Here is a 12,905-nt window from a genome sequence, read left to right as displayed (position 1 = left end):
TTGCTCATATTCAAAAAAAGAAAAAAAAAAAAATTAGGCATGTCAAGCTGGTTACGTTAGGTGGTTGACTTCTTCAAATCGCCACCCACGTCAATCCACAAGGTCGAGATGTCCAACTTGCCAACCCACCCTCCAGAATCTAAAAAAAATACGCGGTTCGACTCGGTTCAATGCGGTGTTGGGAGTATTGTGCACAATCCTACTCACAAGACATGTTTGCAATTACATACAAAAGTTGTACAATTTTTTCTTTTTTAAAAAGATTCCTTCATTTAAATATAGGGGTTATGGTACCTGGAGATGTACGCAGTGCAGTGCAAATGGTTTGAGAGTAAAATTACAAATTGAATGGCAGATTGACAAATTACAATTTGGACAATGTTGGACAAATTGACAGATTGAAGAATATTCTAATAAATTATCAAACATTTGCATAATATATAATACTAATTTGCATAATATTTTTTATATACATAACATAAACTAATTTTACATAATATGTTTTATATATATAATTACTAATTTTTGAATTTCGCATATTAAATTCATCTCACACTCATTTTTACTTTGATATTTCATTAGAAAATATGTCTTAATTATAGCAAAACAAAACGGTTTTGAAGGTAGATTATAAATTTTAAAATTTAATCTGCAATTAGCGAATAGAGTGGTACAAATTGATGTGGGTCATTGCGATTTTAGCAAATCGGGTGGTAATTTGCACAACTCATTGGTACCTTTGTTTTGATGCATTATTGTCACCATTGAGGTGCATATTTTATCCTCTACAAGACTACAATTATCACTATTCAAATAGATCCCAAAGTATTAAAACTAAGGATAAATAACAGTTTGACCCCTTGTGGTTTACTAAGAAAACATGGAGCCTCTCTGTTATTTCATTTGTCATACTTAAACTCACTGGACTTCATACCACATTATAATTTCTGACAGAATTGTTTGTTTCAACAGAACATGTGTTGCATGACCATCTCACTTCCTTCCAACCAAACATCATCATCTCTCTATCTCCATGGCACCAAATACATCAACCCAATAGCAACAGTAGCAACTCTATATATTTTTCTTCCCTTTCATGTCACCAGGCCACCAAATCCCCATGCTAGACCTAGCCAAGCTCATCTCCTCTCGCAATGTCACCACCTTCATCCTTACCACCCCCTCAACCTCTCCCTTCCACTCCTTCATCCACCACCACAACCTCACAACCTCCTCCTCTTCTACTTCTCCACCACCGCCACCACCACCGTCATCGCCACTGCCACCACTGTAAACCTTGAATCACTTTCCCTAGACAGCTTAGATCGCCCGAAAATACAACATCCCACGAATCACCTTTTCCACAACATCATGCTTCTCTTTTTGCATCACAGACAGTATCACGAAATTCAAGTCATACGAGTCTGTAACCCATAACTCTTAGCTAAGGGTGTTCAGTGAATATTCTGATCTGCCTAAACTGACTGAACCAAACTGATCTACTGCATTTTGGATGGATGCGTGATGACGAGTGGACAATTGCGGATTAATTTTTTTCGATCCGCCTAATTTTAGATGGATGACGGATTTGAGGTTGCTTTGACCCCAATTGAATCGCCAAACCGCGAGCACCTCTTGTAATTTGTAAGATTTTATATTTTCAATTTGTTTAGTTATTCTATTTATATTTTCAATTGAAAAAGAGTTTAGATATTCTGTTGTGTATCAAAGGGCAAGTGCTAATATTTGATATTTTTGTGTGAAAAATATAAGGTTTAATTTTTTCATTTAAAAAAAAATCAAATTAAATAGTTTTTTTATTAAAAAAACAGTAATGAAATAGTTTTGATAATGCATAATTTTCTTATATGTATTTATTATTAGTATTGGATAATTTACTTGATAATCTTTTGAGTATGTTGAGTTGGATTGTTACCTAAAAAAATAAATATTGACAAATTGTTATATTATGTTCAAAATTTGTAAAAGTTTAAACCACCAAACCGATTTGCATCCATTCACCAATCCGCTCAATCTGCATCCGCCAATTCGACGGACGGATGCAGATTGATTTTTTCCAATCCGCCAATCCGACAGACGGATGGCGGATTAGAGGTTCTCCGGCCGCAATTGAACCGCGAACACCTCTATTCTTAGTCTACCTGACCCAGTTCATATTGCAAGGTCTCATATGTCGGGTTGGTTCTTCCGCTACATGGGTCTGCAACAATTCTTCGCCCAAATCATCGAAGTAAAGTGAGACAGTTATGGAGTTGTGGCCAACACTTTTTGCCAAATCGAAAGAGAGTATGAGAGAGAAGTAGAGAGAGAGACATCCGCCTGGACATCTTCTCATTTGCATTTTTCCTACTCTGTTTTAGTTGAAAACCAAGAATCACTTAAGGTTTAATTCATAGTCAATTGTACATTATTTACCCATAATTTTCCAACAATCATAAAGTTTAATTCATAGTCAATTGTGTGTTGAAAATAATTTTTGAAGGTTACTATTCTATTTTGAGTAGCAATTTCATAAATAAATTTATTTATGGGTCAACTTTATTTGAGTTAAGAAAATGATAGATATAAATTTAGAAGAAGAATAAAAAGAAAAGATGGAGAAATGATGGAGATAAGTTAGAGAGAAAAAAACATTTTAGAGAGAGACCAACGTCTCTTGTTTTCAAAAAATTGAGAATAAGAAGAACATAAGGAATTATTCAGTGTGGTTGATTGTTTTGGGAAAATTTTGGTTTTATGATCGTGTAACACGCGTTTTGTGGAAATAAACGGTTTTGTTAGAAATTACAATGTGGCATGAAATTCAAAGGGTTTAAGTGTTACAGATTAAACTTTAAAAAGACTCCGTGTTTTTCAATAAACCACAAGGGGCAAACTGTAGCTTTTGGTAACGTTTATGTTTTTTGTTTATGGTTATAAAAATTTTATAAATTAGTTTTTGTTTATTTTTAGAAAAATATAAACAACAAACGCGCTTGGTTTGAACAAAAGTTTTGAAAAATTTTAAAAACATAAACTAAAAAATATATTTGTTTAGGCCTAAAATATTTGTATTTATTTTTTATTATTTATGACAATGGAATCATACACATTATAATTGGAAAAAAAATTAATTGAAAAAAATTTATTTGAAAAAAAAAATTGTTAGTCAAAAAAAAAAAAAAAACTAACGTAAACTCATTTTTTGAGTTTATGTTTTTCTTCAAATTTATAAACTGAGACAACCATTTATAAATCAAAAAAATTATCAAATAAATTTATATGACAATTTTTAAATTTTTGTAAATATGAACTGAAAATTGAAAATAAAATGATTACCAAACAGACACTACTCAACCAGATCTGTCTTCCCCTTTCCTCAACCAGATCTGCCTTGGATCTGTTTGCCTCCATTGTTCACAAATCAAATCTGGTTGCCTCCGGGTATGAGGTGTATTTTCCAATTTTTTTGTTTTCTTGTTTGGGTGTGTTTGTATTGAATCCATCGAAGCTTTTAGGTGGCTTACCCACTCTGTGGTTACAATCTATGACCTATCTTAGACACGCTCTACAGTTGATTTTATTCGACCTCTGCTTTGCAGTACGAGCGCGAGCACTTGTTGTGCGTTTGAGATTCTCATAGTTTTTATACCTGTGTGCTTGTTTGTTCTGATTTTTCTTAGCTTAGTGTAAGCCTTTTGTTGGATGGATTCCTATGTAAATGCCGTTTGGCTTCAGTAATGAAATTTCTTCCTGATAAAAAAAAAAAAAAAAAACAGACAGTACTCAAAAACTAAATTAGATTGAAGAACTTATGCTGCTAAGGTTGACCCAGGTATCAAATATACTTGCATTTTCTCTATACATATGTATATTAAGGGATTGTTTGGGGTGTCCTAAATAAGTATACTTTTTGTCTTTTTAGACTAAAAAGTTGAGGGAAAAAATATAGATGTTTGTGTTTACTTTTTGACTTTTTATGGAAAAATGTGTATTAAAATTTTTTATAAATTAGTGTGTTAGGAAAAATTAGGATTGAGAGTTGTGCAGTCGTACTTTTTGACTTTTGGTGAATAGTGATAACTTTTTAACTTTTTGAATAACTTTTTAACTTTTTTTCAACTTACCAAACTTGACCTAACATTTTTAACTTGTTAATGTGATATCATCATTGTATCTATGAAATTTGGTGCGTGCATATCTTGGTTTAGGAGAGGCTAGAAATAATATGGACAATGAAATAGCGTATGATTATTTCAAACTAATTTTTATTAACTAAATTTAAAGTCATCATGTCCACATGGTAAGTTTAAGAAATATGACTAGCTACGTGATTGAATGCCTCACAATTTTGTATATACCCTGTGGGATTCACAAACTTTGCTTCCCATATCAAAACATGTAGCTTATTTTTATGTAATGTGAGATGATTTAAACCTCAATGTCTAACCAACGTGGGATTAATTAAGTGTTTGGAACCAAAAGTTGAGGCTAAAATAGACTCCAACACAAAAAAAAGTCTTTTAGCCCCACTCTAACCTATTGATTTAAAAAAATAAAAAATAAATAAAAAATTATAGCACTCAGTGGTAGTCTACACTGTTAACGTGACAGTGTAGGGACAAGTAGGGACAACCCATCATGTTAGAAGTAAATGACAATTTTGCCCCTTTAGATCTATTTTGAAAAAAATGAGGTTAGGGACAAATTTGTCATTTCAGTTTCAAACATCATTCCAACACATTTTTAATACACAACTCAAATAAAAATTCATCTTATCTTCCCAAACACAAAAATTAAAATAGCCTATTAAAATAGTCAAAAAGCCTCTAAAATAACCACTTCCCAAACACCCACATAATAACAGAAGTCGGAGTTGAGATTATAAAATAAGAGAGACTTTCATAATACAAGATATGAAAAACTCATACCATTCCAATGTTAAATTTAATCAGAAGAGCATGCTCAATCAAAATTAGCACGAAAGACCTTTGTAAGTCTGACATTGTTAGCCTAAAGACTATATTAATGTTTGAATTTTAAATTTAAGGAGAGATTCGTATAAAAAAAGAAAAAAAAAAGGGAAAAATATAAAGAAAAGAAAAAAAGAAGGGAAACATAAAAAAATTGCTCCATTAAATCCAAGATGTCTTCCCTTTATTTTCCCTCTACAAATTCAAAAATAGCAATTAGTTTTATGCTACATTTGGATTTACTTTTAGGAAAATGATCCACAAATAAAAGATTTATACAAAATTTTAACTAAGAATTATACAATAATGACATTTCTGAAAATAAAAATCGCAGTAACAAATCTGAATTTTAAAATGATAAATTTCAAGACTATCACATCATTTTAATTTGTATAGTATTACTCTTATTTTATGCTATGTTTCGATCTATAATTTATTAATAAAAACTAATATTTATACACAATCATTTTTATGGGTAACCAAACAATTTTTCTTCTTCTTCCTAATCCAACCAAGAAAAGTACTTAATTTAAGGTTTTTTCGGCTCATTTTCTTTTCTTTGCTTACGAATTCTCCGTGTTTTTTTTTTTTTTTTTTTTAATTTTATTTTATTTAAATAACTCAATATCCAACCCAATGGACCAATGCCAGGTAAATTGCGGAGCAAATTTGAGTTACTAAATGTCTCTTAATAAGTGAGAGTAAAATTTGCATACGCCTAATCCTCTCCCTACCTTGTTTTAGTGAGAGCCCATATAATAGACCGTTATTTTTAATAAGTAACTCACGAGTGTGCAGTGAGAATAAAAAAAGAGTTGGGTTAATGATGATTGCAGCCTACCAAATATGGTTCAGCAATCAAAATTTTCAAGTTAGGGACAGATTATGATACACACTGGCTCAAAATATGTGTATCGTACGTATTTTATAATTAAAAAAAATAATAATAAAATTTTATATTTTTTGAGTTTTAATTAAAAAAAAAATCATAACTAAATAACACATGAGTTATAATTAAAGATCTCATGAATTATAATTAAAATAAAGTTAATAACTAAAGAAGAAAATTGACCATAACTAAAAAAAAAAAAATAACATAACTTAAGGGCGCAAATAACAAAAGGTGTGCATAACAAAATTTCCCTCTAAGTTACAGGGGTGAAGTAACCAATCTCAAAATATTGAGAACTATAAAATAAAAAAATAAAACAAAAATAGTCCATTACTGTTAACAAACTGACAAAAATAAATAAGAGTGGTACTATTAGCACCCCATGAATTATTTTGGATCCTTTTATTTCTTTGGGCCCCACTTATAAATTTTGAAATCCTCAAAATTTCTTCCCCAAAATAATACTAAAATTATTCTTGTAAAAACATTCCGCACATTGACGTCACACCCCCCCACAGCCCCACACTCCAAAAAATCTCCTCTTTCAAAAAGCCCTAACAAAACTCACCAAGAAAAAGAAGAGCCAATGTGATTACTATCGCTGTTGCCTTATCCACCATTATCACAGTTGGTATGCTCTCTCTCTCTCTCTATATATATATATATATACATAATTTCTTAATTTTTTCGTAATAATTTCTTCTCTTGTAAAAAAAAAATTATAATAATAGATTTGGTTTGTTTTGTTGATAGATATTATAAAATTGTGAATTTAATAGAGAACTATGCAATAATATTATCAAATTTCTTTTGCAAGAGTTAACAATTTTGACCGTTCAATGTGTTAAGAAACTTCTATGTTCGGACCTACATTCCCAAACATCGTTTATTTGTTTGGGAATATCTTCCCGAACAAATAAGTGATGTTCAGGCTTGTATTCTCGAACTTAAACAGATGAAAACTTCTGTAAGTATTAACAATTTTAACCATTCAATAGGTTAAGAAATTTTCATGTTCGGACCTATATTTTCGAATTTCGATCATATGTTCGGAAGTTCAGTTTTAAAAAAATGACGAACATATTTTTATTATTTTTGTCAATTTTTTTCAAGAAACTTACATTTACAAGACTAATCTCCTCTGATCTAAGAACAACATCAAAGTTATAAATCTCCTCTAAACTTTTCTTCTTGCACTCTTCTCGTCTTATGGAACTGTGATTACCAAAAAAACTTCTACTCATTATTATTGTTAAAAAAATGTAGGTAATCAAATGGTTACTACTATTATCACCAGAATATTATCGCCAATGGATTTTCAAGATTTTGAGAGTGAGTAAGTTTTGATAGTGAAATTTGAGAAAGATGAATGGGTGCTAATGGAGGTGAGTGCTAACATAAATCCTAATTCATGATATAATAGGTGTGTAAATTTAATTGTGAGATGGGATGTCCCAAAATTAATGATGTCATTTTTAATAATTTTATTTGGAGTTATTATTATAATAAAAAAAGATTAAATATTAAGAGATTCAAAATAATTTATAAGGGGTTAATAGCGGCACTCATAAATAAATATTACAGCATCAAGATACGAAAAACACCCCTGCCCGAAATCATGCGTCTCATTTTGTTATTCAACTGTACTGCTGCGTTTCAATGTTCCATTTTCAATGTCTGCAGTTTCATTTCTTTCTCTCTGTTTCTTTTCCCTTTTTCACCTTTTTTTTTTCTTGCAAATAATTCTTTATATGGTTTCTCTTGTAAATTGCCAGACACTACAAACTATTTTGTTAAAAGACAATTGGATATTTTTTCTGATATCCATAATAATCTCAGGAGGATTGAACATTTTTCGGTGCAAGGCTTTCGAGGACGTCAATTGATTTCTTTAGACATGATTTAGCCTGTTCATTTTTTTCCGCCTCATACTGATGAAGAAGCTCACCCTTAAACCCTACTTCTGTCCATTGCACTTGTGGAAGGGCTCCGTAAAGCTCAGTCATTTCCAGAAGACACTCCGAAGCAGCAATGTGAACCTGAATTCATGCACAAGAGCTTATATATATATATATATATATCAAGTGGAAATTGAAAACAAGAGGATAAATCATCATTCCTTATCAAATGCTGGTTGTAAATTGTAATCAAATAATTTGTCATCACATATAATTTGCCAAGGGGATCTTAAGGTATTACTAATCTTTCATAGATACTAATGACAAGTTTGAAGACAACCACCTAATAAGGTAATATGTACGCTGATTTTTGTGTATGCCATGTCCACAACAGTTTGAATATAAGTTTTAGTATTAGTGTTCTAGTCAATGTTCCACAACCGATGTGCCTTTGCCTAGCCAATGTGGCTAATACATTCTAACATATAGGCGGCGAACTCTCCTACAAGTTATGAGCTCAAAACTACTATACAGCAGAAAAGTAGGGTTTTGAGGTTGATTTTAATTGTTTTTTCAAATGCTAGATGGGTGGTACAACACAATATGGGAATTCTAGGGTTTTCAAAGGTGCAGCAACAGGGTAAGAGTATGAGAATGTAAACACAAGATTTTTGGGGCTATTCAGGACATTGTGAGCAATAACTTTGCTAGTTTAGTGATCTTTTAGAAGCTAGGGTAAGGAATTATGATGCTTAAGGGTTCGGTTGGGTTGGGTTGGGGCTAATGTGGTTATGGTTTTCTGGTTTCAGGGGCTAGAAGTGCAGAAAAATTAGGAGGAGGCTGAAGCTTCACACCTTGATTCCATGTGTCACACCTTGGCTTAGAATTGCATTACACAATCCCATAGAAACATAAAAGCTTCGAAAATTCTTTAAGAAATTCTCCCTTAAATTAGAGGTGTTAGATTGCTTTATTTAGACTCTGGAGACCTAGATTTCTATATAGAAAATTAGGCTTTTGACAGAGTGAAATGGTCACACAAAAAAGAAAAGAAAAGAAAAAAGATTCATGTGGCCAACCACACCTGATTGGGATAGAGGGTTTGGTTTGATTTAATTATGAATAGCCACTAAGCAGTTAACAATGTATACACATGACCATTCTTTGTAGGTCTGGTCAAAGGTCTAAATTTCATAAAAGGAAATGTGGTTACCCCAATGTGTACTTTCTATTTTCATAGTTCACAGTTGTCTTTTCTTTCTGGAGTATCAATGGTAATCTGAATATAAAACCGGAAAAAGGACAGTAAGTTACAGCACCAAAATTAGTGGTGGTAGGGTTAAGCTTGCTAAGACAGTATGCTCTTCCTAATGCAAAGGGGTGGGCTAAAATAATGGAGAGCAAGTTGTTACTGAGAGACATCTGGTTCTACTACTGTAAAATATGTGTTTGAGGATGAAGCTCTATATACTAAAAACCCCAGGCAAAATTTTCCCAAATATGAGAAACAACAGACTGATAGGTAATGTGAATTAATTAACTGAACAAGAAGGAAAAATGACATACCTGGGCAATCTTGATTGCGTATATGCATTCGACTACCTTGGGTGATGCAGAGTGGAACAACTGGAGATGAGAAGAACGATAACTCAGATTGCAACACAAACATATTTGGCAGGGTAAACAGGAACGATTATCTATGGACTTCAACAATACCTCATGAACAAAAGAAGTTACAGCAGTATGAGTGGAGGTTTCTTGAGAGTCATTTGCAATGTTCTGAAGCCTTGAGCAAAGTTCTTTAATTAACGAAAACACTGACATTTTGACTGCTCACAACAATACCACTATTTTAGAGAAAACAATAATTGATTGATTCACGAATCACAGCGAAGAAAACAAAAAGCAAATGACACAGAAAGTACCTGTCCACGGAAAACCAGGCGAGAGCAAATTTGAGATCACGTTCACAAGGTTCTTTTGTTGTTCAAGAATATCACTTACATGCCCCACACTGATGCAAGATGTAATGCAGTCAACAACCTTAGCATGTGGAACAGAGTTGTGCTCTGCATCATCAGCTTCTGTATACCAGAAAGCAATGGTTGGACCAACTACTAGCACAGACTATATTTGCGTCAATCAACAGATTTTAAATTAATGGTTGGACAAACTTTAGTGTAACTACCTGCTTTAACAGCATCATTTGTCAATGGTACTTGGCCAGACTTGATAATAGTGGTTGAATTGCACATCTCAAATAATAATGGAAAGACCATACCAAAGAAGTCTGGATTCTTGAAAGCCTTTATAATCTGAAAACATGAAAAAGGTAAGAGTAGTTCACATATTGTTGCTAAGAAATATGACAGAACATGTTAAACTCAAATAAAACATTAGAATGGATGTCAAAAGAAGAAACACAAATATGAATGAAAACAAAATCTTTTAAACTATTCTGAGCAATCTTCCAGACATCATCTTAAAAGCACCTATGAGATAGAATAAGAGGAATTTTCATTTTACCTCCCAACCATCTCTCAAAAATCAATTGCACATTTGTCCTTTTAATGATATCAATTTTACACTTGAACTATTCGAATTGGGATCAATTTGACCATTGTCGTCACCTGTTGTCTACAATCAGATGAAATCTGCTAACCTGGTTCCCCAAACTCATCTTTGGAGGGAAAACGAAGTGTTTCCCGCGTATATACAACCACCCTACACGTGAGAGAGAGCCATAAGTGTGGGTTATATTCAGATTCTTCACTAGGATTCTAAATTGAAACTAGGGCCATCTCTCACGTGTAGGGTTGTTGTACATAGGCAGGAAACACTTTATCTTCCCTCGAATGTAGAGTATGTGTGGGCCAAGTTAGCAGATTTTGTTTGATTGAAGATGACAGGCGACAACAGGGGTCAAATTGATCCCAATTTGAATAGTTCAGGTGTAAAATTAATATAATTAAAAGGATAGAGGTCTAATTAATTTTTCAGGAATAGTTTAGGGGGTAAAATAAAATTTACTCTAAACAAAATCAGAAAATGCTCATTGCTAAATTAAACATAAAAAAGGAGCCAATTTTTTCCATTTCTTTTAAGTAGCAAAAATGTTTTAAAAAAGCATCAAGGGGATGCCTCCTTTGTACACTAGGACAACACCTATCCTTGGGTTCACACGACCCTACAAAGTGTAAACAAAATAAACAAAACAAAATAAATACCCCCTAAATATCTAAAGGGATGTATAATTGTCCCAAAACTCTACAAAACAATGTAAAGGAGAGGAAAATCATCTTTAAGCCAAAAATACTTGGATGCCAACATTGTTCCTTTCAAGGCACATGTTGAGCTATCGTTCCCCTCCAAAAGATCTACAGGCTTAAATTCCTCTCCTTTCCATATGCACCACATGAAAGACAAAGGTATCACTCACATCCCAAACCTTCGTATTATATTATCCCTCCTTGGACATCCTCTATGCCAATTTGCAACAAAGTCCTTCAATGATCCAGGCATCATTCAAGTTATACCAAAAAACGAAAATAGAAACTCCAAATCTTGTGTCTAGTGTACAATTTAATAGGTGAGGATTCAACAACTCTCATGCACATTTATACATGCAACACCATTCCAACAATAACTTATGTATCTTCATCAAACAAGCAATGGTATGAATAGCTACTCATGCCACTGTCCAAGCGAAGAAAGCTACCTTTAGAGGAGCCTTTGGTCGTCACATTGCTTTCCAAGGGAAACCACCCTCCCCCAACCCAAGAAGCCTCCTACAGAACAATGCCACCATAAATTTCCCACTTCTGACCTCCTTCCCAAATCAAACAATCTTTTGCCTCTGCCTGGAGAGAATAACCTAAGAACAAGCCATAAGTAACCCTATCATAAATAACCTAATCATGTAAAGCCATCCTGAAATCTGTGTCCAAATTGCTCCTCTCCTCTCCAAAGCTCAAAGAATACAGGACGAGTCCAAGAAAACTTCTCTCAAAGGCCTATATTCCCACACAAAAATTCCACCCAAAACTTGACTCAATGACCATTGCGCACCTTCAAAGAGATGATACTATGAAAGTCATCCCAGACCATTATACCTTTCAAAACTCCAACACCATAAGGCTCACAAACCCACCAACATTTATATTTTCGTTATAGTAGGTTATTGACACTTTACACCTTCATTGATATTGAAAAATCCAGTTAATGAATGCGTCAGTAGTATATTTTTTGGATGCCACATAGTGCCACATGGTCATTTACTTATTAGTGGTTTGTTTCTCCAATTGTTGAGGCATGAAGCACAAATACGGATACGAGTACTAGTACTGGTATGATACGGGTACGTCGATATGGTAAAATCTAAAAAAAGTAGGGTACGGGGTACAGGTACGGCTTGGGCTTGGTAAGTTTGTAAAAAATATTTATTTTTAATTTTGGAGTAATGTAAAAATTGATTAAATTGTTTAATTTATTAAGATCCAACCTACAATTAACATTGAATGTCAAAAGTAAAGGTATAAATCAAAATTAAATGTCATTATATTAAATAACTTAAAAATCATAGCTTAATTTTAAAATCATGCCAAGCATAAAACTAAAAATAAAAAAGAAATCTAGTGAAAAGAATTTTATCTCTGTAGTAGAAGAAAATATTATTTCGACTGAGATACGGTACTGCTTAGGTATATATTAGGTAAGTCTGGGTACGCCAAAAATTAAGATGAAAAAATTTAGGTACGTATTTTGTGTACCTGGTACATATGCAAAAATACCATATGAAGTACCATACGCTGATAAGTATCCGGTATGGGTACGACATGTTTTTTGAAGTACCCATGCTTCATAGTCCGAATGCCCCTCACAATTATGCCTTCATAGTCTGGGCTTGTTACGACTCTTGCATCTTAATGCTTGATGCCCATCACAGTGAAGACAAGACCTGGAGAACATATGACCCTTCCAGAGGAATGTTAACTAGTGAAGGGATGTGTACCAGTTAGATTAGGCTAAGGTTTGGGGCAACTGAGGTTCATCACTGTTACATGGCTACATCTACAGCCTCAAAGATGGCTCAAACCTTTCCAAAAATAAAAATCACGAGGGTTAACATTGTCATTATGAACT

At 33.1% G+C, this 12,905-nt stretch overlaps 1 protein-coding gene across 1 annotated transcript in view; it reads right to left on the bottom strand.

The window, feature by feature from the left end:
* Positions 1–7,472: 7,472 nt before the first annotated feature.
* LOC114322390 (uncharacterized) overlaps positions 7,473–12,905 on the bottom strand; it is a 94,252-nt gene continuing 88,819 nt past the window's right edge. The window contains exons 31-35 of the mRNA XM_082906174.1: positions 9,952–10,078; positions 9,689–9,847; positions 9,480–9,592; positions 9,330–9,389; positions 7,473–7,904 (exon numbers count right to left, since the gene is read on the bottom strand). Coding sequence (XP_082762300.1) covers positions 7,701–7,904; positions 9,330–9,389; positions 9,480–9,592; positions 9,689–9,847; positions 9,952–10,078 — 663 coding nt within the window. The 3' untranslated portion in view covers positions 7,473–7,700. The remainder of the gene's footprint in view (positions 7,905–9,329; positions 9,390–9,479; positions 9,593–9,688; positions 9,848–9,951; positions 10,079–12,905) is intronic.

The sequence above is a fragment of the Camellia sinensis genome, chromosome 14 (genome assembly GCF_055761805.1).
Source record: "Camellia sinensis isolate YWXY chromosome 14, ASM5576180v1, whole genome shotgun sequence".
NCBI lineage: Eukaryota > Viridiplantae > Streptophyta > Magnoliopsida > Ericales > Theaceae > Camellia > Camellia sinensis.
This window is presented reverse-complemented; position numbering and strand designations above follow the sequence as displayed.